Source organism: Aspergillus pseudotamarii (genome assembly GCF_009193445.1).
Source record: "Aspergillus pseudotamarii strain CBS 117625 unplaced genomic scaffold BDV38scaffold_78, whole genome shotgun sequence".
Classification (NCBI taxonomy): domain Eukaryota; kingdom Fungi; phylum Ascomycota; class Eurotiomycetes; order Eurotiales; family Aspergillaceae; genus Aspergillus; species Aspergillus pseudotamarii.
Window position 1 is genome coordinate 108,412 of NW_022475092.1, and position 27,997 is coordinate 136,408.

The 27,997-nt window shown below is 49.2% G+C and overlaps 10 protein-coding genes across 10 annotated transcripts; 2 read left to right on the forward strand and 8 right to left on the reverse strand.

Annotated features, from left to right (window-relative positions):
* Positions 1–49: 49 nt before the first annotated feature.
* On the reverse strand, positions 50–1,127 carry BDV38DRAFT_274903 (uncharacterized protein; the record flags this gene model as incomplete). The annotated part of the gene is made up of 3 exons (XM_032057926.1): positions 50–379; positions 569–759; positions 1,115–1,127. The coding sequence occupies 3 exons, from the start codon at positions 1,125–1,127 to the stop codon at positions 50–52; spliced, it is 534 nt and encodes a 177-aa protein (XP_031908759.1).
* A 2,151-nt stretch (positions 1,128–3,278) lies between these two features.
* On the reverse strand, positions 3,279–3,978 carry BDV38DRAFT_287512 (uncharacterized protein; the record flags this gene model as incomplete). Its single annotated transcript, XM_032060884.1, has 2 exons — positions 3,279–3,480; positions 3,551–3,978. 2 exons carry the CDS (start codon positions 3,976–3,978, stop codon positions 3,279–3,281), a joined length of 630 nt encoding a protein of 209 aa, XP_031908760.1.
* Positions 3,979–4,644: 666 nt separating this feature from the next.
* BDV38DRAFT_260521 (putative inositol polyphosphate phosphatase) lies at positions 4,645–9,311 on the reverse strand. The gene is made up of 6 exons (XM_032055932.1): positions 8,797–9,311; positions 6,347–8,723; positions 6,087–6,296; positions 5,777–6,036; positions 5,055–5,722; positions 4,645–4,987 (listed from the first exon to the last, which is right to left on the reverse strand). The coding sequence occupies exons 1-6, from the start codon at positions 8,842–8,844 to the stop codon at positions 4,912–4,914; spliced, it is 3,639 nt and encodes a 1,212-aa protein (XP_031908761.1). The 5' UTR covers positions 8,845–9,311; the 3' UTR covers positions 4,645–4,911.
* Positions 9,312–9,569: 258 nt separating this feature from the next.
* On the forward strand, positions 9,570–10,642 carry BDV38DRAFT_202204 (CHY zinc finger protein). Its single transcript, XM_032052470.1, has 6 exons — positions 9,570–9,716; positions 9,925–9,968; positions 10,022–10,095; positions 10,157–10,218; positions 10,279–10,380; positions 10,431–10,642. Exons 1-6 carry the CDS (start codon positions 9,712–9,714, stop codon positions 10,510–10,512), a joined length of 369 nt encoding a protein of 122 aa, XP_031908762.1. The 5' UTR covers positions 9,570–9,711; the 3' UTR covers positions 10,513–10,642.
* Positions 10,643–10,771: 129 nt separating this feature from the next.
* pre6 (proteasome core particle subunit alpha 4) lies at positions 10,772–11,833 on the reverse strand (the record flags this gene model as incomplete). The annotated part of the gene is made up of 5 exons (XM_032060885.1): positions 10,772–11,099; positions 11,168–11,555; positions 11,621–11,673; positions 11,727–11,733; positions 11,806–11,833. The coding sequence occupies 5 exons, from the start codon at positions 11,831–11,833 to the stop codon at positions 10,772–10,774; spliced, it is 804 nt and encodes a 267-aa protein (XP_031908763.1).
* Positions 11,834–13,334: 1,501 nt separating this feature from the next.
* On the reverse strand, positions 13,335–15,813 carry BDV38DRAFT_202264 (putative RNA binding protein (Arp)). The gene is made up of 4 exons (XM_032052471.1): positions 15,522–15,813; positions 15,289–15,346; positions 14,443–15,149; positions 13,335–14,378 (listed from the first exon to the last, which is right to left on the reverse strand). The coding sequence occupies exons 1-4, from the start codon at positions 15,675–15,677 to the stop codon at positions 13,458–13,460; spliced, it is 1,842 nt and encodes a 613-aa protein (XP_031908764.1). The 5' UTR covers positions 15,678–15,813; the 3' UTR covers positions 13,335–13,457.
* A 1,925-nt stretch (positions 15,814–17,738) lies between these two features.
* BDV38DRAFT_260539 (condensin subunit YCG1) lies at positions 17,739–21,938 on the reverse strand. The gene is made up of 2 exons (XM_032055933.1): positions 19,535–21,938; positions 17,739–19,478 (listed from the first exon to the last, which is right to left on the reverse strand). The coding sequence occupies exons 1-2, from the start codon at positions 21,572–21,574 to the stop codon at positions 18,201–18,203; spliced, it is 3,318 nt and encodes a 1,105-aa protein (XP_031908765.1). The 5' UTR covers positions 21,575–21,938; the 3' UTR covers positions 17,739–18,200.
* Positions 21,939–22,216: 278 nt separating this feature from the next.
* On the forward strand, positions 22,217–23,399 carry BDV38DRAFT_287518 (cysteine synthase A; the record flags this gene model as incomplete). Its single annotated transcript, XM_032060886.1, has 2 exons — positions 22,217–22,334; positions 22,402–23,399. The coding sequence occupies 2 exons, from the start codon at positions 22,217–22,219 to the stop codon at positions 23,397–23,399; spliced, it is 1,116 nt and encodes a 371-aa protein (XP_031908766.1).
* Positions 23,400–23,472: 73 nt separating this feature from the next.
* BDV38DRAFT_296691 (putative sulfite oxidase) lies at positions 23,473–24,821 on the reverse strand (the record flags this gene model as incomplete). The annotated part of the gene is made up of 4 exons (XM_032062982.1): positions 23,473–24,137; positions 24,191–24,635; positions 24,686–24,743; positions 24,803–24,821. 4 exons carry the CDS (start codon positions 24,819–24,821, stop codon positions 23,547–23,549), a joined length of 1,113 nt encoding a protein of 370 aa, XP_031908767.1. The 3' UTR covers positions 23,473–23,546.
* An 842-nt stretch (positions 24,822–25,663) lies between these two features.
* On the reverse strand, positions 25,664–26,847 carry BDV38DRAFT_202350 (alpha/beta hydrolase). Its single transcript, XM_032052472.1, has one exon. It carries the CDS (start codon positions 26,794–26,796, stop codon positions 25,876–25,878), a length of 921 nt encoding a protein of 306 aa, XP_031908768.1. The 5' UTR covers positions 26,797–26,847; the 3' UTR covers positions 25,664–25,875.
* Positions 26,848–27,997: the final 1,150 nt, after the last annotated feature.

The window sequence follows — 27,997 nt, forward strand, 5'->3', positions numbered from 1 at the left end:
CGGGCGACGGGGAGAATACGCACCAAAAGCCATCCCAGGTCAGTTCCAATCATGGCATCAATGAGCTTCCAACACTCGTGTACTTCTTGTCCTTCTCTTTGAAGTTCTTCATCTCATCTGGATCAACGCCAATCTCAATTCTCTGGTCGTCTGCGAGTTTGATTGTTACCCCTCTAGTCGCCTTTGCATCCTGTTTGTCACATAGAGCAGTTGCCAATATACTATATGCATCATTGCACAGTTCCTTAGTCAAGGGGAGCTTACCCTTGGAAACCTTCTTCCATCGGAAGTTCAACACGTTGGGCTTTCCATTGGTACCAATTATGTTCTTGACGGCAAAGCGCAGCCATTTGCTGTTCATCACATTGGCCCAGGGAGGCTGCTGAGGAAAGCGTCATAGGCACTGGCCGCATACTGGGCGACGTAGCCATCTGTTATTTTACTGCCTAAGGCTCAATTAGATAAGGATGTGCGAGCCCAAGAAAAGAGCGCAGACTGATACTAACCTGTCATTATGCATTCACATTGAACGATGTAACCATCAACATCCCAGGAGCCACATTTCCACGGGCGAATTATATGGCAGGTGGCCTTTCTCGTAGCTGCCATTTCCCTGTGGCATAGGCGCATCCACAGGTATCCATTCAGTACGCTTCAGTACCGGTGCGGCGGGGGGCGGCGGAGCACTAGAAACTAGTGGACTGATAACTGCTGCTGAAGCTAGCATAGCCATATAAATCAGCACCAAAACGTTCGTTCCTGATATTCAACAAGGTTAGTGTTGATTCTCTTTCTACCCTGGCCAAACAATTATCGTTCATGGTGTATGAAAAAAGGTTAGGTTAGATAAAGCCGCGAGCGGTGTGAAATATACTCAAAATGGGGACAAAAGACTAATAGAAAGGATAAATATATAGTTTTAAGATCGTTGGAGCTAGGGACAAGCTGTACTAGATTAAATAGTGGCCCTCTCGGGAAAAAAAAGTCTGTTTTATATTACCTATATGAGTTGCTGTCTCCTCTCGTTTCCATTTTCCTTCAGTCATCATTTCTGTCCTCTTCTCGGCTTTAAAACGCCCTAGGCTCCCATATTTCTCTGCTTTGACCTCAATACCTACAATCGACATGTTAGCGTCGGTCAAAATAAGATGCCCCGCTCAGTTCCCGACCTTATTCTACATAGAGGTCATTTACAGCCAACAGCTCACTGATAGATAAATCTCTCCATTGGAGGCAGGTAGTATTCCAAATAGTATTGTGCTTTAACGATCTACTAGGTGGAGAAATGTAGAAACAATAGAGCAGTCCAATTCAATATAGGCTAGCATTAATCAGATGACATGATTTCTGCGTGAGCTATATCCTTGTCTCCAGCTACTACCGCGTACAGTGCTTCTCCATCCAAGGCCCGGGGAGCTATAATACAGCAGTAAGTAATCCAAAGATAACGCTAACATCATGACCGCTAGAATGTAGCAGTGCATCCCTAAGGTTTCCTGTACAACTGGAGGGCACGATCATTGTCACGCTTCTTGTTATTTTGAGTCTATGAGGCTACATCAGAATCAGTATTATCGGCTAGGTACATGCCTTGTTTAATTGAGCAGAGATAGCTTTTATGTTAATAGCCTATAACGTCCTCGTATAAGGAAAAGGTTCACATACTTCGTAGTGCGTCTTCTATAAGATGACACCTACTGACTTTATTATCTCCAAAAGGTTTCAGTTTTCTTCTTTAGACTCTATGACTAGATTACCAACTTCGAAAAGCTATTGATACGTAAAAGGCTGGTAGTAACCATCGGCGCTAATGTTTGTAGCGAGCAAGGAAATGCTGAAACATATATGCCTGGCGTTCCTTCCAATTTCGATATTCGGAAAATAGGGCTTACTGAGTTAGTATTGTACGGAGCAGGCATGGTGATTATAATCCAATAGTATACCGTATCCTCTCTAGTGTTGGCTTGATGGGTCGACTGCTCCGTGGAAGGAGGCGTCATAAGGTAAGACCGAGCTAATAATGTCCATATCGTATTAGAGATTTTATACGCGTAAAGCAGTCAGAATTCAAAAGGCTAATATTGTGTGAGAGAGAGGACATCTAAGGGCTCATCAAAAATAGTTATAAAGCAAGCTCTGTCGCAGCTGTCATTGCATTCATTCAGAGTATTATCTCTTTAGATCCGACCTGCTCTAGTCGGCTGACTCTACAGTTTATCTATCTTTATCATTGAGCCTTTACGTATACTTTATCAACTTTGGATCCTTCCCAATAATGAAGCGTAACAATTTTCCCTGATAACTACGGAAGGAATTTACATACTGATGCTGTTACGTTCCAGGATCCATAATCTTGGGGCTAGGTTACCTTGCTGTGCTGACACTAGCGGGAGCTATCCATTCCCTGGTCACCAGTATTGAAAGCTCTAGGCCTCCATCATCGGGGCCTGTATCTATATCGGAGCGCTCCAAATGGATACCTCTAAATCCATCACTTCCAAACACTTCCGCTGCCCAGAAATACGGCAATCAGGTGAAACCCTTCCGCCCTCGAGTTGGGTTCCTTTTAACCAACGAGCGAATTAGCCTGGAAAATGTGGATATTGGGACATTGATGGTCATATTGCTCAGTGTGACTGTATAACGATAGGTTGGTCTCCATTTTAGTCTCCTATTTGCCTCCCATATATCTACTAGGATTTAACTCTCTGAAGCTTTGGCCTAATACCAGAGACACACACATTCTATCTCTCGGCTAGTATTGACTATAGGGATGATCACTCGTGTAAAACTGTATCATCAACCATAAACTATGATTACTCCGACTGTGCACTGCGTGGGGATGAAATGTTGGGCGACGCTCCTAAGCACGGGACTTTTATAAAGGTATAGGCAACATAGCCTATTAAACAATACTATACATGGACATGTTCGACAAATGTATTATATGCAATGCAAATCCCAGCACACTGACGTTATCTGTATTGAGAAAATGCCATTGCCTTTAATACTGCCTGTAGCAGCTGCATAGCTAGATGTGTAATAGCTACGCTCCAACAGGCTAATAGAACGTTTACTGTGGTTTGGATACTTCAATAAGAACAAATAACTTCACGTCTACTAACAACCAATAATCTATAGCCCTATATACCAAGAAGCACCACAAACAGTGAACCCCGAAATGCGAACTAAGAACACATCAAAGCTAACTTTTGCTAAGAATAAGTAAGAAAAATTGGATAGGAAATGGGGAGCATAAAAGAAGAAAATAAAAGCCCTCAATGCACAGTCTTCAAATGCGAAGTAAGATTATCCTTACGATTATGCTGCCTCCCGCAAAACGGACACTCATGCGAACCAGGGGCAACGTGCAAGGATTCAATATGGCGCTTCAGCTCTGCTTTGCGGGCGAACGTGCCCTTGTATTTACAGCCCTTCCGGTCGCAGCGCCACTTTTTTGGCTTGGTTGAGCTGTTGGTTCTGCGGAGGACGTTGTTAGAGCAGAGATACTGGATTGAATAGGGCACAATCTAGGAATTATCGAGCTTACTTGGATTTGGCTGTTTTGGACTGGGTCTTGGCTTTCTGATCAATTGTTCTAGTATGGTTGTTGGTCGGTGGCTGAGATGGATGCTGGATATTAGGGCTCGGGATGTGAGGGTGCTCTTGGGGATGACCCTGAGATGAATTGTACGTGGCCGGGGTTAATTGAGTGTTAACGTTATTGCCATGGGCTGGGATATGTGTCGGTATATTGTCATCTATCAGCCAGGGCAAGAAGGCGGGTGAAAGATCGGGGATGGTTGGATCTGCGTGCACCATGCCGGATGCTGACCGGGAAGGATATGGAGTAGCAGTCATCAGTGCATAGGAATGATATGGGCCCAAATAGCCCTGTTCCTGATTTGGGAATGTCGGTTCAACCTGTTGGTCCTCCGTGCACGGAAACTCCGAAGCTCCCCATATAGAACCTTCCATGGTCTCTTCCATAGTAAGCCGCTAACGAGAAAGGGGAAAGGAAAAAGAAAACGAGGGAGAGGGGGAGAGAGCAATGCAACCGAAGATAGTCTGATTGAGGATCTATGAAGATGACAAGGCTGTGAGGGATGTAACTTGTTGAGAGGAAGATTTGTCCTTCTATGGCACATCGTATTTATAGATAGATGTGGGCAACAACTTTGTAGGCTGTCCTGGGCTACAATTCTACATACAGAATCCTATATAGGTTGTCGGGCTTCTAGCCAATGGGCTCTTCTAACTGATGAGGGAAACGTGCAGTGAGAGGTGCTACATCCCGTATAATCTCTGTCGATCGTGACATATCATTGGCTAGAGAACTACCAATTCTCTTTGATCTATCTACTAGCCTGACGTGAGACCCTGTCGATTTGACTGGACTGGCAGAGTCATGACCAACAGGGGTCTGTTTGGAGATGACAGGAAAGGCTCCACTTGGATTTGTGTCATTGGGCCCCGTTCTCTAGTTAGAGTTTAGGATTCTATAAACAAACTTTCAATACTCCTACCAATTACTACCAGTTACAACCAGTTACTACCAACTACAACCGATTCCTGCCAATTCCCTCTACTACTGCTAGGAGGAATAGCGACTAAACTTTGAGCAACCCCTTGCTGCCCTCAAACGGATAATGTGTGCTATCAAACAGAGCCAATAATCGATGGAGATTCCAGCAAAGCCGGCATCATATAAATACAGCACAATTAGAATTAAGACAAGTAACTACTCTACCCATCCCCATAATCTAACCCAGCTCATGATACATATCTATCGTGAAATCATTAGTCGTACACATCGCCTTGCGCTAATCTCTAATCTTCTTATCCGCTCAATAGCCAATGTAACTGCATCTAGGGAAACAATGAACGAAGGGGGTGTAAGAATACGGTGAATTAGTTCCCATTCCCTAATATCAATGCGCGAGCTTGTTGGGGTTCGGTGCCGAGGACGCTAATGAGGTATTCAATGCTGTAAGGTTCTCTGTTAGCATATCTGGGCTTGGTGAAGAGGTGCATGGTAGTAGAGGAGGACGTACCTTGCTTCCGAGGCAAGTCGGCGCTTTTCCTTCTGGAACTCCTGTTCGCAGGATTCCCAGACTGCGGCGCGTTCGTTGGGCTGGACGGTCTTGACCCGGAGTTTGAACGATGCGCTGACTGGACGGTGATCAGAGGCTCTGGCTTCGTGTCGTCGGTATTCAAGTTGTTTCACCCGGCCGATTCCCCGATACAGGACGCGGTCACACCATGCGGGAGACCGTTTCTTGTCGCTAGTGTCGTAGTCATCGGTGCCCACGTCATACTTGTATGTCGGTGCAAATGTGATCGGGGCCTCGATGAAAGATCGCAGACGGAAACCTGGATTCTTGCGTCTCGATGCCAACAACTGGTCTCGTTCGAGCAACTTTGTGAATTTGTTGTTGCGAATGTCCTCGATAATGACGTTGCGTGGCATGGAGTCAATGCGATAGTTGAGGTCTCCGTTCAAGATACAAATCTCGTGATCCATGATCATTGATCCATCTCCGCCACTGACAAATCGATCCGCGCGGGTCATGAGACTATCTTCCGGCGGCAGGGACTCCGACTCCAGGATAGCGGCGATATCGTTATTGCGATGTGTTGTGTGCGACTGCCCAGCTGCCAAGTGACAGTTCACAAAGCACAGAGAGCTGTCGTCCAGAATGAAGCGGAGGATAAGTGCACCCTACAGGCTCCAGTCAGTCTGAGTGCAAACAACAATGTCATATTTCACGCGTACCTTGTTTCCATGCAATCCACCCATTCCACGCTTAACCTCTGCAGCGCTTAGATCCTGGATCCGCTGGCGCTCTTTATGTTTCACAAAGATACACGTGAACAGACCAATCATGTTCGCGCTGTGCAAGAGGACATACGACTCTTCAAGGGGCATGCACTCGTTGATAACCCGTGTTAGATGCTCCATCCACACACGGTACTGCCGGCTGATATGCTCTTTCTCACTGCTCTCCTTCTTCTTACTTCCCATAAGCAAGCTCTCTACGACAGGTTAGTCAAATGGACCGACGGCTCGGGTACAAGATACGCACTGGCTGTGATTTTCTTATTCTCGAGATCCACCAGTTCCTGGAAGCCAAAGACTAGAATCTCCGGGGGATCCTCAGGATGGATAGCGTCTTGGATAAAAGTCGATGTGCGCGCGCTGCCGGGAGTGGAGGCACCGGCATTCCACGTCAAAACTGACGCGCGGATCTCCCGGAAGGTGCAGTACTCCACGTCTTTGGCCTGCATCCGAGATTCTGTCCGATCGTTAGTTGCGCTGTATGCAGTGACGATCCATGCAACTTACCCATCCAATCATCCTCCAGCATGCCGTCCCACAGGCGAATGCAGTTATCTGTTCCTAACGAAGTCACTTGAAGCCGGTTCATCGTCCACACACTGCTGGTGTCGAGGAGGAATGCAGACACCGGACTGTCATGAGCCCGCCAATCCTTCCGCACCATCCACGGATTGGTTGATGTATCGTACACATAGATCATGCCCGTCTTGTACCCAGCCCAAAGATAGTCCCCGACAATACCTAAGCAGTTGATCTTGTATACACTCACGTTTACAACCCCGAGACACGTATAATCATGGGCCGAGTATATAGTCACCTTGCCATCAGCGTGTCCCAGATACACACGGCCGCCGTCTTTAGTAGTATAAGCCCCTGATGTAACCTCTCCCGAATGCTGCGATCCCAGTGGCCGCTTGAGCACTTTGAAGGACACGTCGTCGCGTGCATTGGGTCGATAGATTTGTACCTCTCTACCCGTTGCCAACCAGAGCGTATCACCTACTACAACCGAAAATGTATGCCCACGCGCGACCCGGTCATAAGGATTATGGTAGCTATACTGGAGATTAGGAGTTCCAGACTCGTCCGGCGGCCAGACGAGCAAGCGCCCCTCATCATCTAAAGTCCACATCTCTTTCTTATGCCGATGGATCTTGATCACTTCCCTGCGCGAGGGATAGGATCGTGACGCCACAACCGATTGAGTCGCAATATCAACCTCATGAAGATCGCCAGCGCTGGTACCAAGCCACAGCCGCTGTCCCTCATCCTCCAGACCCTTCCCCGGTTTGAAAGCTAGCGACAGACATTTGACGGTTTCGCCATGACTGAGCGTCATGATCTGTTCGCCCGTCGTGAGGTCCCACACTCGGGTCAGATATCCAGTGGTACATACGTACTTCCCACACACATCCATGAGTCGCGTGTCGTAGCGCGTCGGGATCTCCTGGGGGCCTTTCTTCAGAAGCGGCGGTCGCCGGTTGGCAAAAGACGCATCCGGGTAGTCCGTCCGTGGAGCGGGGGCCTCATCGAGAGGCTGCTCATCCTCGCTCGGGGCCGGCACTGGACGTACCGGTTGCCTCTCCACAACCGGCCGATCGGCAACAGGGCGCTCTGGGATGGCCGGGGGAGGTCCAGGCTTAGTCTCTCGGGAAAACGACGGCTGTCGCTGGAGCTGTCGCGGCGTATGGACCTCGCCTGTAAGGTGTGGGCGCAACTCCGGTCGAGGGGGGCACTCAGGCTGGACCGGACTCCGTAAACGATCAAGCTGTGCTCCTGGCGACCGAGCACCTCGACGTGCTATCGACGGCTGCCGCGGGGGCAAGCCAGGAGGCTCCCGGGGGCTGTCGAATGTCTGGAAACGATGAGCGGTATGTGGTATAGCCGACATAGTTTCCTGTTGCGGGGTTTGTCGTGACGGTATTTGTACCATCAAGGGTTTCGTGTCTCGTGTAGGCCTCGGGGATGGCCGCCGAGGAGGTTGTGGCCGTTCCGGCAAGCCAAGTGCACTTGGGTGCGGTCTCCTTTCGTCGAAAGATCTCCGCGCCGGCGGGGGTACAGGTCGAGATGGGGAAGGCGGCGGCTGCGGCTTTGTGGCGGACGGTATTTTCGGCGGTGATTTGTCGGGACTGCCCGGAGGCGTATTGAAGGGAGATGCCCCATCCTCTACATGGGGACGTTCCTGACGAGGGGCCAGGCCATTTCCATCATGGAATGACAAGCCAACAGGTTTGGCGGGGATTTTAGGCTTCTCCGCTCGGTTAGCGGGTGGGGGCAACGAAGCACTCTTCAACCGTCGCTCCGGCGGACTGTCACGAGTCGATAACGCGGAGTCTGCATGCCCTGGAGACAGATGGGCGATTCTGTGTTCGGTCGGCACCGACGATGGATAGGTGGGAGTGGTCGGGCGAGTAAGGGAGTTTGCCTGCGCAATCGGCCTGGGCGGTAATGATTCCCGCGGAGCATTCGGTGGTGTGCGAGACGCCCGAATATCTTCATTGTGGTCTGGATGTGTCCCAAAGCCCCGTGGAGGGGATCGGGGTGAATCAACTGTGAGGGTGGGCGCCAGTTGCGGCGAGGAATGTAGGTTCATCGACATGGGTCTACTTTGCCGTCTGCCTGGCGATCGTCCCGGGGACACCCCACGTTGACGCGGAGCGCCATTTGTATACTCGGTCCCTTGGCTATTCGGAAAGTTTGTAGATGAGACCCAAGGAGACCGCGGACGAGACAAGTCCAGAGAGGCGCGGGCCGAACGAAAGTCATCAACGGGCTCAGGAGATTTCAGGTACGAGGTCGGGTCGCGGGGGCCGCTTGGAGAGGCAGACGGGGCTCGGCGATGGGATAGGTTTTCGAAATGAGACAGAAGGGAAGACACTGGTCTCTGTAGAAGTTAATTGTGTGAGTAGGGAATCCCCCATTAGCATTTGGGGAGGGAGGTAATGCGCTAGACGTACAAGGGGAGCACTATCGGTGCCGTCCCTCGATCTACCATTTCCCTCCATGGCCACCACTATAGATCTGGCACGATGACGGGTTGCAAAGACCGATCATAGGCTTCAATGGAACAGTGTACACGATGCAGGTAAGATCTTAGTGACCGTAGAGTCAATAGTATGTAAGATAGATCACCCCGAGGTTGACAACGTTGCGGTTAACAGACCCGAGGGGTCGAGACTGTGGCGGAGTTGCGGGCAGTTCGTCAGGCGGAAACGAATCGGCTGCTATAAATACAGACCGGAGCGGAGAGGGAGGGGGAAAGTTCAGCGGAATGGATCTTCCGGGCGGGAGGGAAAGAATAGGTTCCAAAGCGATGGAAGGAGGGATATAAAGAGAGAGTAGGAGAGAGTTCGGAAGTGAAAGAGAGAGAGTTGAAAGAACGGTTGTGGTGTGACGACGATCTCGCGATAGAAAGGGGAAAAACGAGGTGAACTTAAAGGAGAAGGCAAAATGACGAGTACAGCAGACCAGTCGGTTGTGGACAGAGAAAATAAGAAACCACCCCGAATAAGATAGTGAATAATGATAATAATAATATCGTACCTAATCAATTCAATCGGTCCATCCCCAAAAATAACAATAAACATAAAAATAAAACAAATATGCAAAGCACTGCCTGCCTCCCGAACTTGTTGTATAACTATGTCATTATTGTTGGAGTTCCCACTGGTTCCAATCCATGGTAAAGACCATCAGTCATGCCTTTATTTTTAGTTTCCGCCCTGCCAAATAATTTTAATTCAATCCCTCCCCAATAATCGTGATTTAAGGATCGCGGTATAGACGACCCTCTCTTCCTTCGATTTTCCTCACTTGAGCCTCCACCACCCACGTAGACCCTCATCCCCTGACTCAAATCCCTCTTCTTCATCATGTGGTACGTCGACGATCCTGTCTCCCTCGTCAAGCCACCATAAAAAAAAAAGGAGAGAGAAAAGAGAAAAAAAAAAAAAAAAAAAAAAAAAAAAAAAAAAAAAAAAAAAAAAAAAAAAAAAAAAAAAAAAAAAAAAAAAAAAAAAACAGAAAACCAAAATTTATATTGCAAATCCATCAACCGGTCAACTGACACCCTCCCTCCCGCGCAGTAAACACATCCTCAACGCCCAAGTGGCCATTCGTTCGGCATGCTGTGAGTCTATTACAAATTCACCACAGCCATCGTCCTACTCATACGGAATCCAGGCCGGAAGTGGTTTGATTGCGCCGAATGCCATCATGAACAAGAATCCCACCCCCTCATGAAGAACACCGAAATGGTACACCACCATTCATGTCCCCTTTCCAGCCGATAGACATTCTAAGGGAGATTTGGCACAGGTTTTCGCCTGTAAAAAGTGCAAGAAGTGTTTCCGGAAGGACTCGACAGAATTTGAAGAGAGGTGGGTCAATCCTTCGCGGGGCAAGCATACAATATATGGCTAAGGGGAAATTTTTGATAGTGACGAGTACTGCCCGCACTGCGATAACCATTTTGTGCTAGAGGCCGTCACACCCAAGCCTGCGTTGCAGGTAGAGGGTGAGGATGCTCGTATCGACAACAGGTACTTCCCCTTGTCAATTTTCCAGGATGGGGTACTGATATACCGGAAAGAATGCTCAAAGATGACCGAGTACGCGGCCATCAGGAGCGGTCGATCTTCAACGTCCGGGATGCCGAGGATCGTCTGGGATAAGTGGAGGCGACCGACTGTGGATTACGACGATTACGATCTTATGCTTCCTACCGCCTGCCGACAATCAGGCTACAAATCTTCAGACAACAATATTCCTAGAGAGACCGCCCCCAGGGGGGGTCTGTATATAAACGACGGGGAAAGAGTTATTTATTGTCGTAAAGTCGCTTCGGCAAGATCTCCGATATTATAAAGGGAAAAACGTGTAGGACGTCAACAAGAGGCATGTAGCTCTAAATTCACTAAACCAGCCTTACTCCTAGGCGTCGCTGGACTCTCCACCACCTCTTGTTAGGATGGCCGCCGTCGTGGTGCTGGTCCGAGCCGTCTTCTTCTTCGCAGCCTCCTCTTGCTTCTCGGTTTCTATACTCTTAACGTAGGCCTCGATCTGATCTTCAGGCAGCATCTCGAGCGTCTGCCCGGGCGACATGATAGCCACCTCGATGTTCTTGGCGCCGGTCTGCACAACCTCCAACAAGGACTTGATGGTAAGCTGAATCGTCTGCTCACGGTCCATATCATCCTGGTGATTGCGCTCGAGGAATTCCCGAACAGTCTTGCTAGAACGGCCGATAGCGTTGGCTTTCCTATATCACCGTACACCCATTAGCCATTCTCTCCTTGTATCCCAGAACCAACCACCAATGCCACCTACCAAGCAGAATAGATACCCGAAGGCTCAGTCTGATATAATCTGGGCACCTCATCATTCGGATCGAATCCCACAACCAGGGTACTAATACCGAAGGGCCGAACACCTCCACTTTGCGTGTACCGCTGCTGCACACCGGCGATATATTTGGTGATGTATTCGATGGTGACGGGATCTTCAACGGTCAAGCGGTGGGACTGGGCCTCTAGTCTAGCCTTATCGATGAGGATACGAGCATCGGCGTTCAATCCAGCGAAAGCGAGAACGGCATGATTGTCCAGCACGGCGATCTTCGATGGTGTGATGCGGGTATCTTGGAGCTTCAAGGCGGAGCGCTTCTCGCAGCCCAGCACGACAACATCTTTACCTTTTACTCCGACGGCGCAGGTTCCTAGATGAAAACAACGCTGGTGGTCAGAAAGGAGGATGCGGCCGACCTGGTTGGCGGTGACGTACCTCTCTTAACAGCTTCCATGGCATACTCCACCTGGAAGACGTGCCCATCAGGGCTGGAAACGAGTCAAAGAGCTGTACAGAATGCTGCAAGGAACGGTCTTCATACCTGAATACTGCAGGTTGGTTAGATTCAGTTGATCACCCCACTGAGAAGCACCTGGAACTAAGGTCCTAAGCTATCTTACCTGAAAGAGCTCGGTCATATCCGGACATTATGGGCGAGAGGAAAACAGTGAAAACCGAAGAAAAACCAGGAAAACAAAACCAAATGGTATGAGGACGAGATATTTATTGAAAAGGGCAATTCGTGGGATTCAGGTCGTAGAATGCTGGGATGGGGAGCCGTCCTGAGCGATGACAGATGGAGGTGGACGCGAGTCCCGCGGTTGCCTCCAGACCTCCAGAGCTCCCCCCTCTAGCGCCCTAGGCGCGCGGTTACCTACTTCCGGTTGACCACCCACATCAAAGTCTCTATATTTGACTGACACACTTGGAATATAGCTTGTACCAGTTTCATGGATCTGACCATATTGTTTTCTTTCCCATACAGCACATTACCTGCAATTTCTAATAATCACTCTCCCCTAACGAAAACGTGGTTAACGTGTTACCCATAATGACAAGAGATAAATACTGGCAGCTACAGAAAAACATATATTTCTGCAGAATAGAAGCCAACGATAGTAATCAAATAATTGTCATTTGACTGAGAATTGCCTATAGTTCTTTTCATACGTTCGCTCGAGATCAAGGCTGGATCATACATGATGTGACATTATAGTAGAAAATAAGGTAGACAGCAGATAATAACCAATGCGTCCTGGTCTACCCCAACGCCACGCTCTCGCTCACAATGCCCCATCAATCCCTATACAAAATGGCAGACAATGTACTGTCTCTAAGTCTGTACTGCGTAGATCCAGAATGATGACTCATCGACTTTTCTTGCAGTGAACAAAGAAAAAAAAAAAAGAAAAAAAAGGACATAGGTACCGATAGAAGACAGATGGTAAAGGCAAGTAAGAAATGATCAAAAAACACAAAAATGAATTATGGACATTCAGAACAACCCTGTTGCACTCACAGTTCCCAACCCGTTGCCTCGCATATCTGAAATCCGCCGTCGGCTGAAATTTTCATGGCTTCAAAAGGAATATCCCCAACACCCCCAACAGAGTCCGTTCCAGTGTATCCCATCCGTGATCAATACCGTGATTCTCCAATGATTCCTGTTGCCGAAGAGCGCAGAGATGAACTGGGAAAAATAAAAAACAAGACAAGCAGAGAAAAAAAAATAAGATGACCAAATATCTAGAATGCAATGCCATGATAGAGCCTCCACGTCTGGTCGCACTGCGATCGAAACAAGCGATGCCTTTCATCAGATGCACAAGGACGAAAGCGAAGAAAAGTGCGAAGCTCATGCCGATCGAAGGAAAATAAGGACGAGAAGCCCCAGTGACTCGCGAATGGATGTACGAAACCACCCGGGCCCATCTGCCAGGATGGTCTTCTATACCCTTAAACATCGCTTCAAAGACGCAATAGTAAAACATACCGAAAAGGGTCAACGTAAAGGCTGTGAGAGATGAGACAAAATAAGAAAAGATAAAAGGATCCAACCCGATGAAACGACGACACGCTACCGGCCTGCTCCTCCCAACCGAATGCACCAGAACTGCTGAATTCCCTATACAAACGCGCATCAACGAGATTCAACCGTCACATATACCGACAATCTAGATGACCATATTCACAAACATAAAATAGGGGGTCCGTCACAGAAGAATGGAAATAGTACAACCACCCCGCCTTAGTGATTCTCCGCGGTGACCTTTTAAGCAGGAGACTTGCTAGCACCAGTACCGTTGCGGCGGGAGTGACCGTCGTCACCGACCGACAAGCCGCCCAAGCCGGTGGAGAGGAAGGCAAAGGGATCGTTGGACCCATCCGCCCCATAGAAAGCGCCGTTCGAAGCGCTGGTGGAGGTGGCGTGGTCAGCTCCGGTGAAAGCGGCCTGTGTAGCAGGGTTGGCGAAAGAAGCGGCGGTGTGAGAGGTATTGCTAGAACCGTAACCGGCGTTCATCTGACCCATCGGGGGGTATCCTCCCGGGCCATTGCCCAGCGCCGAGGGGAGAGCGTAGTTGCTCGGGGGCGCTCCAAACTGCTGGGTGAATCCACCAAAGCCACCAGTAGTGGAGGTAAAGGGACCAGGCGCCGGGGTGCTCGCCATAGAGTTAGGGCCCATCCCAAAGCCCGAAGGAGGGTCCATGGGCGATGGGAAAGCGGAGTCCGCAACCACGGCAGCTCCCGAGCGGGGTGCACCACAACGCAGACAGTTGATGTTCTTAGCGAAGTTATGGTAGCCACAACCCTCCGAGCCGCACTTCCAGTCACCCGCACGGAAGGGAACCACACCACCGTTGCCGCCCATGCCACGAGAATGGCCCATACCGTGACCGTGACCCATGTGAGGTGGCATCATGGAGGGCGGGCCGTAGCCGAATCCCCCATAACCCATCGGATCCGGAGCCGCGGCCATGGCAGGGAACGAGCAACGGAAACAAGCGGTACGGCGCTGGAAGTTGGAGAATCCACAGGAGGGGCAGGTCCAGTCGCCGGGACGAGGGCGGTTCTTCGAGGGAGGGAATGGGGTGAGAATCTCTGCGGCACGATCGAGCACACGGCTAGAAGAAGGGGAGACCTCAATGGCCTTCTCATTCAGTGCACGACCGTTCATGCAAAGACTTTCTGCCGCCTGCGGAGCGGGTTAGTCGCCATAACAGGACTCCTGTAGGGGGGTGCGTGAAGTTATTCCATACCTCTTCGTGAGACGAGAAGACCGCAAAGCCAGTGCCGGTAGGCTTGTGCTGATCCGGAGTCCGGAGGGTCCAGAAGGCGATCGGACGACCGCCGAACTGTGTAAACCAGCTTTCGAGCTCAGACTGGGTGGTATCGTGGGGAAGACCGCTCAAATGCAGCACCTTGCTCCGCTCGGCCAGGAAGGCACGAACGTCCGCTCTCGCATCCATGGGACGGGTCAAGATCTCGGGGTGCTCGTGCGGGGGTTGAGACTTGCGAATCAAGCCGCGGAGGACGCGAGCCAGCGTAATGGCTTCCTCCATGGCCCGTCGGGGTGATGCGGGGGCCAGCGCCTGCAGGTGGAAGGGAAGGTTGTGTTTGATGGGGGCGGAGGTTTGAACGGGTTCAACTTCGAGGGCGGCACAGATGTTGGAGAGGGAACTGGGGCCGAAGGGTAGAGATTCGGGGTGATGGGTCTGCCATCTCTGATACTCGGTTCGCAGATCGAAGGTCCGGGAATGCTGGAGATATGCGGGAAGAACGACGGCCTTGTCTCGGGCTTCACGAGGGAGCTGTACACGAAGGTCCCACGAATCCAACGTCACGAAAGCAAACTCCAGGTTCTTGTTGATAAGGTGTTCCTTGGCGAATTCGTCGAAACGGGCGATGGCATCGCGGAAAGTACCTGCCGAGCGGACGTGCTCCCATGTCAGAGTTGTCAGGCTCGCTTTCGGAGACCGTCAGCCATTGAACCAGCAGACCGATACATCCGGGGTGTAGGGAAAATGGTTGTGGCAGGGAGGGAATGGCTAGGCATTGGGCGGGATGACGATTGGTTAGGTAGGTGTGTGTGTGTGTGCACTTACTGCAAAGCGGCGTGATGGGGGTGTTGACGGGCTTGACGAGCACACTTTCACGGTGCAACTAAACATCGAATCAAACCACATGTTAGCCAGCTGTCACGGAGGGGGATCAATTTCCGAGGTGGTGGTGGTCCGAGCCCAGAGACGGGAGGGGAGAGGAAATGAAATGCATCAGGAAGAGGGGGAAGGGTGAATTGGATTCAAAAAGGGATTATTAAACTCCAACAACAACGTACCTCCTCGCAGGTTTTGGCATCCAACAAAATCCACCCCAATTCGATCACCTCTGCCGAATCTTTGGTGACGTAGACGCCATGTTCATCGCAAGTGGTTGCGACATGGATGACAATATAGCGATCCAGCTTAGGGGTGGGAGCTGAAACGGATGCCATCGCTGAAGATTGATTGATTGATTACAGTTGGGTTGAGTATCACGGGGGAACTGCTCTTCTCACGCCAAAAGGGAAAAGGGTCAACCGGGACGGAAAAACAGTGTCTCGAAGAAGCGGAGACACGGGGTTTCACGACCGAATCAAGACCGTCGTGAATTCGAAAAGAATCACGGGAGGGGAGGGGAGGTGAAAGGGAGAGGGAGGAGAAGGAGGAGGGAGAGAGGGAAGGAAGAAGAGCCAGGAAGGAATTGTTGCCCAGTCCAAGATGGGAATCAGCACGAGAGGAGTTGAGTGTGAGTGAGTGATGGTGGAGCGTCCAGATTAAAAAGAAAAGTTTCGGGGGTTTGAGGGGAAATTCGAAAGAAAGAAAAAAAAAATTGAACAAGAAAGAGAAATGAAAAAAAAAAAAAAAAAATTCAATCACGGGGTTGATTTCACAAGGACTATCAATCAATCTATAAATCGAGATGATATTCTATAAGATAATCTCTACATATATTTTACTCTGCTAGAATTGATTTTCTACATGCGATGAGGGAAGTGATGTGCTGTTCTGTCTCTCTCATATATATTTTTTTTTTCTTTCTCTTGGGTTGATTTGAATTTACTATTCCGTACTTGATTTACAAGAAAGTTAATCGCTAGTGTCCATTGGTTTGTATTTTGAGTCCACCGTCGTACCGGGAGAACCTCACGTTTAACCCCGAGCCATCAACCCTCCCGCCTGAGCACCGTGGCTATGAAGCTGCGCTTCTATTCTCGGAATTCAATTCTCATCTCTCGATATTTATATCCTGAATAGTGGTTTTCATATCCCGAGACAGTGATCTATGCGTTGTGCCATAATTTATTTGTGACTTGTGCCCTGTCCACCGTAGTTCATCTACCCCCTAGGCATATGAATATACGTAGATAGCATTGTTAATTAATGAATGGTTGGGGTCGTAAGAAAATAGGGGATGGTATTGTCGTAGTATAGACCATGAATCTATCCATGTCTGTCTCATTAACCGCCCTGCGGTAAGGTACTTCTGTCCCCCGTATCATATTTGACGCTCCCCAAGCCGGATGCACCTATAAAATGCCCCTAGGAGATTAATGTCTCCCCGTAAATACCGTACCTCTCCCTACAATACTACCAAGGTACTAAATCAACTAGTATCGAGTTCCTGGTCTGACCAAGAGCCGGTTATCTTTCTTCCAATCCCGGTCTATGAATGAATGGATCCTTCAATCCGTCCAGTCTCGCATCCGAGGAAAACGGTACGTGATAGATACACTTAGTGTGTAATTTTCAGTACTGAGCCAGAGAAATCATTTATTCTGGAATGTTTATTACCAAAGGTTATAGATAGTAAAAAAAGGAGCAAGAATCAGATAATGTCACGGTGAGGTATAGATTAATCAGATTACTATTCCTCCAACCATAGGAACTGAATGAATACAATTTTCGATGAAGTTCAAACCCCAGGTGAATTAAATAGCAAAAGTGAGACATTTTTTTTTTTCAATCTCCCAACAGGTGAGTAAGTACGATGGCTGACTGGTCCGTATCACCCACGATCAGGCCATGACAATAATGGTCGGCCATCAATAATAAACGCAAGCTAACCCACCACTAGTGACCTAGCCGCAGCTCTCGTACAGGCTCCAGCCTCCAAGCAGTACATCTGCCTGGGCCTTGACCACCGATGCCTTTTCCCCGTGCACGTGCCCATCCATCCTTAAAACCAGAGGGACTGACTATATATGTCAGCTTGTTCTCCTTATAATTGTCCACACTCTCCTGTTACCTCGTTCTCTATCTTTATGCTGGCAATTGACTCACAGTACTTCAGTATATTAACTTCGTATACTTGACTGTGGAAGTGAACAATGACTAATGCCAATCTCCATCAATCATACGAAGATGAAACAGGGCAGCGGATAGGATAGCCTCAGCAACACGTAATGCGATATTTGCCTAGTTCCAAGAGAATAACTCAAATTGGAGGCTATGCTCTTTGTGCATTACCTCGGCATGCCACTTTCTACACAACTACACTCGTGAGGTATTATATATATATATATATATATATACAACTTCAGTCGACCGCCTTGTCGATAGCTGGAGGTGATTTTAATAATATCATCCCGAGGTGATATGCCTCGGAACATATTTGAGAAGAACGTTTCAGCATCCCCCCGCCCTCAGTACTTGTCACATAGATTAACCGAGTACGTGACTCGATTGTAAACCGCCATGACAGCTTCAGCCCATCGAGTTCACGATATGAAAACTCCTTGGACTATATGTCTTATGAAATAGTAAAGGCAGAATCAAGCCTCGACGATCATTTAAACTAACATCTGGCGTTTCAAGTATCTTGCGTGGAGAGAATAGAAACCATTTACAAATATGCCTCGAAATGTATAAACATGAATTAGATACATTGTAACAAGTCCGCATGTCGTCCCGAGACCGTACCCCAACATGACCCATCAGCCAACGCCAACCCAGAAAAGGAACGCATGGGGCAACTGCTAGTAATCGTGTGCTTCGGACTTGATCGTCGTCCTGCTATCCTCGTTCTCGTCTTCCTCCATAATGCTGGGTTCGATAGACACCCCGCGACGATAAGCACCAGGCTCGATGGAGGGACGGACGCTACCGGACCGGCCGGAACGAAGACTGAGCATATCACTGTCTCCCTCCTCAGTTCCCTCGCGAGCTCGGGAGCTGCTCGGGCGGCCTTGAGCCGTTGCCAGGAGCTTAAGGACCGAGTTTTTGACCTTGACAAGGGCATTCCTACTAGCCGCTTCAGAAGCCAGACCTTCTTCGATTGTTTCGTCCAAAAGCTCTTTCACCTCTTGCGCAAGCGCAGCATTCTCAGGGCTAACTTCGCTTTGGCTACTCCGAGCACTCGGGGCGACTGGGTCTTCGCCCTCCGGATTGCGAGAACCAGCCCTGGAGGGCACAGCAGGAGGAGCGATGTAAAGCTTGCTAAGGAGGGAGAAGAGGAGCTTCTTCTCTTCTTTAGAGCAGCGGTTGGGACCTTCGCTGATCCCCAGTACACGCTCCAGGATGTCCTTCACCAACGCAAGATGAACCCACCCACAGACGTTGGAACTGGCTGCGCCACCTGCGAGGATCTTCTCTCCGCCCAGTCCAACGACTCGTCGTTCGTCAGTCCACTCCGCGAGCATACCCAAAACACCACTCATTAGCGCCTTCAATTCCCGCTGTCCAACACTCTCATCGATGTCGCCATCACTGTCCTCTTCCGCTTCAAGTGAAAAGTGCTCCTCTGCCGCATTGAGGACCGCCCGGACAATCGGTACGGAAACCCTGCGCATATGTTCGGTATTTGAAAGCTTAGAGTGGCAGTATACAGGGAGGAAGTAGGCTAAAGTCTGCCGGAGTGCGGGGTTTTCGCGAGTACGGGGGTGAAAGAATGTGACCACAAGTGACTGCAAGAGGGTCTCGACGGATGTTTGGTTGTACTCCTGGATAGCTGGAGGGACATGAGCCCCAGAGGGAGTAAAAGTATTAGTGAGCAACAGCTTAGAAAGAGCAGTGGCGGCAGTTGCTTGGACACTGTTCGGAGAGCTCGACTTGAGTGCCCTAGCGAAGACTTTCAGCAACGGCTTCTGGAACACCGGCGGCGTCACAGTTTCTCCGTCAGGCTGGGTAACAGGCGCGAGCAACGATGGATGAGTCGTCAGCATGTCGCAAAGGATGTGTAAGGCCGTCGTCTGCAAAGCCTCGTGACCTTTGCTGTAGCAATGGATAAAAAGTGTCATGTTCTCTTCGGCCAAGGTCTGGTGTGGGGTGGACTGTTAGCATATATCAGAGGTATAGAGGGATAGAGACCAACCTTGTCAAGCAAGCAGCAAAGCCCGAGGCACTCAAGACCTCTTTCTCTAATTGGCGCCTCATGACTACGGACCGCAGGAACGACCAGGTTATTCAGCATCGTAACCAAATTCATGTTTGCTTGCAGATTGCCCTCCACATTTTGCAACATACAAAGGGCAATGTGAAGACATTTCATGTTGACCATGATCTCTTTGAGAACCTTTGCTTTAGCCTCTTCTTTGTTGAAAGGTTTTGCTTCGGGAGTTTCAGATCGCTGACGACTGGAGGATTCGCTGATCTCTGATCTGGCCGATACGAAGCTATCTTCAGTGGCAATGGTATCGTGAACTTCGGCAATGGCCTCCAGAACAACACTGCAGAACTCGTTCTCGGCAGCAGCGTTTGGCCCACAAACAAATCGCAGTGTCTCGATGGCAAGTTTAGTACATTCCTCAGGCAGCTCTGGAACTGCCAAGGATTCGCGTAGTAATGAGAACATCTTGCGTCGGCCAACTTCGTCACTGTAGTCCAGGGTCATGGCAATATGTAACAGCTGTTCAACAACAAACTCATGTTCGACAGAGTCATCGTCGTTGGCCGTACCGGCTTCCTTGGCCGTCTTCTTCCGCTGCAAGAGGTCGGTCATGTATTTGTTCAAGAAGTACGCAAGGGCAGTCACTTCAGGCATTTTCTCGTCAGCTAAGTTGTCGAACTTTCCGTCGTGCTCCACACGACAGAAGTCGTTGAATGAGCGAAGGAGGAAAGCTGATTCAGCCGTCAGGGACTCCCAGAACTCCTCATCGAAGACGACCGCTTCTCGATAATCAGGGCGACCTTCCCAGAAGCTACGCATGGCTTCATGAGCTATACCGGTTTCAATGCCAGAGTTCAGCACATCGATTCTCTCGAGCAGCTCCATGAGGGCTGGTATGTTCGGCGGAGAGCGTTGATTAGCTGGGCCTTCCTCGTCGTTATCCGTACTAGCAACATCCTCAATCCACCGATCGTAAAAGAGCTTCCCGGTAGCCTTCCTAACACTTTCGTCACGATCTCTTAGACCCCAACGGAGCAACTTCTCTCTCATTGATAGTGATAAATGTCGGAAGTCACCTAAAGTAGGGAGTAGACGCGCATATAATGCTCGCCGGGTGGCAGCGTCGAGATCGCGAGCTCGTTCAAGAAGGTATGGAAGCGTCTTGCGGAGAAGAGGTAGGTTGAGGAGTAAGGTTTTCCGCACCTCTGCGCTTGTATCATTCTGCATGATGTCAACAAGCTTCTCGACCAAGACTGCACTATCCTCATCATCTTCATCCTCATTGCCTGCCAAACGACCCAGACCCATCACAGCTTGCACTCTCACTGATGGTTCTTTATCTCTGATCCGCTTTAGGAGGCCCTGTCGGATAGTATGGTACAAGTCGTCGTCGATCGTCTCGAGAGAGTTCACAATGTGTGCAGTTATTTGTGTCGCACGGAAACGAACAGTCCTATCTTTAGCAGCTAGTAACGGCATAATTTTGGCCACCAGGCTGGAGGCCAAACGGGACGTGGGCGTTTCGGCGCTAACTTCATCATCGTCGTTCGCAAAAATTTCGGCATCCTTTTCGGATGCATGAGTCAAGAAAGTGCCAATAAAGCGCAAGATACGGTCGCCAACGGGTTCTGACTTTTTGATGGGCAAAATTCGTAGCATGCACCGAGCAATTTCCACATTAAATTCCGTTTCGGGGAGTGTCTCTTCACCTGGGATCAAAGTCTCCTCTTGAACCTCCTTACCATTCTTCTTAGTGCTCTTCTGTGATATCCCGCAGCAAGATTCCTGGAGCTTTCTGAGTCGCACGACGAGTTTTCGGTGTCCGGTTGTCGAGCGTTGCGCATCAGCGAAGAGTGAACAGACATCCCGGCGCAAATTGGGAAAAGCTTCGGGTAAAGGGGGTTCCTCCGGGATGGCGACGGAAGGAGTTACAGAGCCCGCGCGCCCGCCTGATATTGATGGTTGGGCGGACGGTCTACGCGATGTCGTCGCAGAGGTCGAACGGGCGGAAGATCGACCAGGCATGGTGTCTGAGCGTGGAGGGGTAGAGGTTTGAGTCGAATTGTGTCGGTCAAGCAAGGTGTTGTCGCATAAGTTAGACAGATAACATCTCAAATTTGTGTCACAGGTTAGATTCGGCGACCGGAACTCGTTGAATGGCGCGCCTGTAGTCGCTGGATCAAGGTGGGATGATTATTGCCGTCTGGTTGAGTTATCGCCAAAACATTGCGGACGATAACCCGCAGTCACGGGGTGAAGGGATAAACAAACAGCCCAAAACGGGAAAGACTAAGATAAGGGTTAGGGTTGGCAGTACATTATGTCATATCTGACCATGAAAGGCAGTACAGTTGGGTTTATAGACAAATTCTATATAACTTGTCACTATCTAATCAATAAATTACATACGGGTTAACGGAATATCACTCGATCAACTGGATAAATACCAAGCATTATTTAGTCAACGTTATGTGCAATATAGAAATGAGGGTCCTCTTCGTCCAAGCTATCACGCCATCGATCACGTGATTTTCTATCGCTGACTAACGCCGACCATCGGCATTTGGGAATCCGGGGAATGGAATGGTCTTCCTCCGTCAATTGTCTCTTGCATAGCAAACGGCGTTTGGGAGTAGCTGTGTTAGCCTTCCGAAGCCTTTTAAAATAATGTTCCGACAAAGTATTCGGCGCTTCGGCACCACTGCGCTTCGCGCAGCAGAAGGATCGACTGCCTATGGCGTCCGAGTGTCGCAAGCTCAGGGCTACGTTAACGGTCTTACAGAAGGTACGCTAAGAAGACGAACATAAAAGTTAGCTACGCGAGCAATGCCTTCTGACAGTTTGTCATTAAGCAATTGGGAACACACCACTTATCCGATTGAAGCGTCTTTCTGAAGAGACTGGCTGCAACATCCTCGGTAAAGCCGAGTTCCAGAACCCCGGAGGCAGTGTGAAGGACCGTGCAGCATTGTTCGTCGTCAAGGATGCTGAGGAGAAGGGACTTTTGAAGCCTGGCGGTACGGTGGTTGAGGGAACAGCTGGTAACACTGGAATTGGCTTGGCGCATGTGTGTCGGTCCAAGGGCTACAAGCTTGTCATCTACATGCCCAACACTCAGTCCCAGGGTAAGATTGACCTGCTGCGGCTGTTGGGTGCAGAGGTCTACCCTGTACCGGCTGTCGCCTTTGACAACCCGCAGAACTACAACCACCAGGCAAGGAGACATGCCGAATCCCTGGATAATGCTGTATGGACGAACCAGTTCGACAACACTGCCAATCGCCAGGCTCACATTGAGATGACTGGGCCGGAAATCTGGGCCCAGACTGGCGGACAGGTCGATGCTTTCACTTGTGCTACTGGAACGGGAGGAACACTGGCCGGAATTACCCGCTATCTGAAGACCGCTTCTGACGGCCGGGTGAAGTGCTTCCTTGCCGACCCCCCAGGCAGCGTCCTGCACAGCTACATCCAGAGCGGCGGAAACCTGACCGAGCGCTCGGGAAGCAGCATCACGGAGGGTATTGGCCAGGGCCGCGTCACGGACAACCTCCAGCCCGACATTGATCTTTTGGATGGGTCTCTGAACATTAGCGATGAGAAGTCCATTGAGATGGTCTACCGCTGCCTCGATGAGGAAGGTCTCTATCTTGGAGCTAGCTCTGCGCTCAATGTTGTTGCTGCTAAGGAAGTTGCCGAAAAACTCGGTAAGGGTAAGACCATCGTCACCATTCTGTGTGATGGCGCCTACCGCTACGCGGACCGCCTGTTCTCGAACACCTGGCTCCAGAGCAAGGGTCTGAGAACTGCTATCCCTAAGCACTTGGAGAAGTACATCGTGCTTCCCTGATTGGTTATGTATGTATAATGTTGTATAGACCAGTGTCAATATTATGATATCTGTGAAGCATGTCCAGTTACAATCATGAGACAATTTTAGTTCAGCTGGAATGATCACCGAGCGCCATGATGCCACCTTTGCCCGATCACTAATTCGCTAAACAATGATAAGATCACTTGCCCTTCCATATCCATTATATCCCACACCCCTCAGATTCCACTGCGAATGCTCCTGCTGCAAATTTCCACCCCTATCAAACGCGCGACTCAGAATCTGCCTTTCAGTTCCCCTCTCAATGTTGACCTTCGCCCTCCATAAAACCCAACACCATTTCCTCACAAGGGAAGGACCCTCGATCTCAGCATCCACCCATGTCTGCCCCCCATCCGCAGAAACCTGCACACCTGTAACCGGGCCATCCGCGCCATGCGGCACTGCATACCCCTTCACCTCCACAGTACCCAATTCTGAAAGATGAACAGTTTCCCCATCCTCCGGCACGGCCACAACTGAATTAATAGGCATATCACACATAGCAGGTGTGCGGCCCCAATAGGGCTCAGCGGAAACACGATCGACCGCATCCGGCGGCAGAACCTTGTAATCGCGCTGCTGGTAGAAATTCGACGATTCATGGTCTTGCACCGTGATACGATCGAGCCACTTGACCCACCGGGCACCCGCAACACCGGGGAGGACCACTCGGACCGGGTAGCCGTGGTTCGGTGTGAGCGGCGAACCATTCATCTGCCGCTTGTCAGCTCTACCAAGAAAGATCCGCAAGAAATGAAGTAGCTCACCTCCCAAGCCAGAATAGCATCCATATCCTCATCCAGACATCTCTTTAACTCCACACTACTACCGAACCAATCATCCTCCTGACATTGTACCTGGTAGCATGAAAACGCAACATATAAACCCTGATTCAAGTTCGACGTCACCCCGGCTCGACGTAGAACGTCGCTCAATCTCGGACCCTTCCATTTACAATTCATCACAGCTGCATCGCCCCAGTCGATCCCCTGGACTTCTTTGAGTAGTGTGCGCATGGCATGTCGCCGGTTCCCCGCGCATTCTAGAGCGCAGATGACTTCGTGCTGGGAGAACTCAGTTTGGAGTTGATGGATGGATAGGCGGAGTGGGCTGGGGACATTGCCGTCTATTCGGACGGTGTGAGTGTCTGCCGAGAGATGCGGGATGGGGCCATGGTTGCGGTCATAGGAAATATCTCCTGGGGTAAAGAAGCTGAAATATTGTCAGTAAGACGGCTTTGGATTTCTTTTTGGTGGTGTTACCTCGAGACGAGGGTTTTGACGGGTGGTTCCCGGTTTAGGGGGTTTTGGACGGAGTATTCTGTGTGCTTGATTTTGTTAATATTATTCTTATCAGGGGGTTAGTGTATCAGGACTTACTGTGGAACTCATTTTTCATTGTTACGAGTGCTGGTTTAGGGTGAGATGGGTTTAAGATGGCTGGAGTTATACTCGTACTTCTGACGTCATCCCTACCCCAGAACTGAATTATTTACTCTTTCCTTATTCTCCATCTCCTGGTTCATAATTGAAATAAAACTGGCTTCAATACCCCCAAGGCTCCCGTGTATACTATCGGGATGCCTATGTATTTATTGACTGTATGGATAATGTAGTAGTATGAGACTTTTTAATACTCCATGATATCAAAGCCTCAGCTAGTACTGGACTTTTTAGCTTTCTAGCTTCCCAATATTCTGATATCCTAGGATACTGAAAAACACGCTAATATCGTCTATAGCCAGGCTGGGTCTATACATTTATTATATTTACTATTGAAAAATTCAAAATTACAGTCTCCTTCAATAATTGCAGAGATATAACCAACACCTTGATAAATAGACCACTGGCTGCGTGTTAATACTGAATTGTGGTTAGATGTCCCTGTAGGTTGGCTTGACTATACCCTTCTCTAGTGAGCTGAGCTCACCTTTGGTGAGAGTACTTCGAAACTTGCTCAATAATTATTGCGTAGCTACACTGGGCTGCCAACCCAGTGTTTATTATAAATATAAGAAAAGTTTGGTAGCCATACCCCACCCACTAGACACCATTTAACACTTTCAAGCGCATACGTCCACAAGGTATGAAAGGTAGAGCTGTACTCAACGCGACGTGATTCAAAGCCACGGAGAGGCATGGATACTCGGGTAGTGGGATGAGAAATATATGACATAGATCCATGATCGTGTCCAATTTGAGCCATTATTGGGCTGATTGACCCAAGCTCAAGGATGGAGTCTTCGAAGCGTCATTTGGAAGGAATGAAACTCTCACGACGTATGTGTTTCCAGATGTATATCTGTCGCTTAAGTATATTTAGATACAAAACTTCAAACGCGAACCAAATCCAACGAACCCGTCCAGCCCAACTGGTTGTACTGAGCACATTAGAACAACCTGCAGAAGAATAAGTCAAATGGGTACGCGGCCAACCGCTCTTGATTGAGTTACTAATCAACCGGAACGTGCAGTCTGAGCCATTCATCCATTACCAAAGTCGCTGGATAAGCCGGGTCACCAAGTTGAAGAAGCATTTGGATGTGGCCTTCGAACCCCTGGCCCTCGAACACGCGCAGAACAGCATCCGTACCTGCAGCCTTCAGCGCCGCGACTAGTTCAACTGCCTGACGAACACCCCCTTGTCTATGGACATGGAGAAGCAGGAAAGCACCGACATTAGGCGCGTGAGCATGATAAGTAGGCGACATAGCGTGTAGTCGCTCGGGATCGCTACCGAGTCCGTAAATTGTGTTGTCCGCGACTGGCCCAGGACTGTCAGTGATTTCAGCAAGTGCGTTGTAATTCGAGCCATCCAGGGAGATAACACCGCGGACGATATCAAGACTGATTCCTGCACGCTCCAGGTAACTTGGATCAGTCCCCAATAGGGTAACAACATGCGCACCGGAACTGTGCCCCATCAGAATGACCCGGTCGGGATCAAAGTCAAGTCTAGCTGCGTTCTTGACCAGGTAGCCTACCGAGTCGGCCACCTCCTGCACCTGCTCTTCGACAGTGATGAAGGGGATCAGGGTGTAGTTGACGGTAGCGAAGGCATAGCCCTTGCTGATCAAATGATCAACCTTGGCTGAGCCAATTAAATCCAAATTTGTTCCTGATCGCCAACTGCCGCCATGGACGAAGACAACAATGGGAGCCTTGGATGATGTGGCCTTCCAAAAGCGTAGATGCTGGGTGTCTTTCTTCCCATATGCCATGTCTGTGCCTCCGGTGGGTTGATCTGCGTTCATTTCAGAAACTAGCTCTTCTACCCTAACTGCCGTGATGCTCTCTGCACTCGTTTGAAATATATCCAGCCCGGTGATCTCTTTCCCCCTAACTGCCATAGCGATGGAATCGAGCTCAGACATCGTTGGCTTCTTATCGTCGGTATTGGCCGACCGCAGTTGACGTGGTTAGTCACGGGAGACGGCCTCTATTCGAATAATGTGACCTAGCAAGTTTATAATGACCTTACTGCATCAGTTAGGCTGCCGAGATGATGACGCGGATGTTCCCGGTTACGGAGATACAATAGTCCTTGAAGGCGTGATCTAAATATATTGGCCAATTTGTGCTAAAGAGAGATTTAAATTACAGAGAGGCATATAAATACACCAAATGCACTTGCAGAAATGATCCAGTTTATTCTTTATCACGTAAAGCTGTGTTATCTATATAGAAGACTCCCCACTGTGAATTAAGTCATAGATAATTTTGTGCTTTAAAGGGGATAAGAGTCAAGACATCCCATATATTGTTCTGGAGGCGGGGATAGACTAAAAATAAGTGGAGATAATGCTACTCCAAGTGCTCACTGAGCACTTAATATTATACTTATACGCTTTCAACATCTTCTTTAATAGCTATTCTATATTTTGTTTGACTGTCATGGAGGTTGAAATCGTTGATTATTTTTATTTGTGAGGTCTTAACTACGTGACTATATAACAAAGGCGTGCGTAGGCGCCAGGCGGAATCGGGAATCCTCGGTCAACATCCTTGAATGATATGTTATAGTATATTTAATCCTGACATGCCATCCTCTCTATTCCCCTTGTGCAAGAGATAGTAATCAGCATAGAATTTTGCACTTAAGTAGGCGCTCCAGCTTGCCTTCGAGTTGAGGATCAGGTATAGAGTGGTACGCTTTCTTTAGATGGATAGACGGATAGACGGATAGTCTGATCTCCCGCTGTGAGAAGATAGAATCTACTTTAGATTTTAATATTAACAGCTAAAAATCTACCTTGAAATATAGGGAAGTCTATTTAAAGAAATTAGATCAAATAGGATTTACTGGATAAGATTTAAGTTTAATTTCTTGATGTATTTAATACTCTGTACTGGCTGAGGAAGCGGGGACTGACGTCCGCAGTCTTCAGTTATCGACCAATGAGACCAGGAATGTAGACCAGCCAGAACCCTGATACATTCGCGCAGCACCCTAATAGTAGGTATGTACACAGAATATGGAATGCTTGCTTCCAATCGCTTGGGTTCGCTCCGCTGTGCAATAAATCAGATATGACACCAGTGGATGTTGGGAATGCCCCACATTTATATATTTAA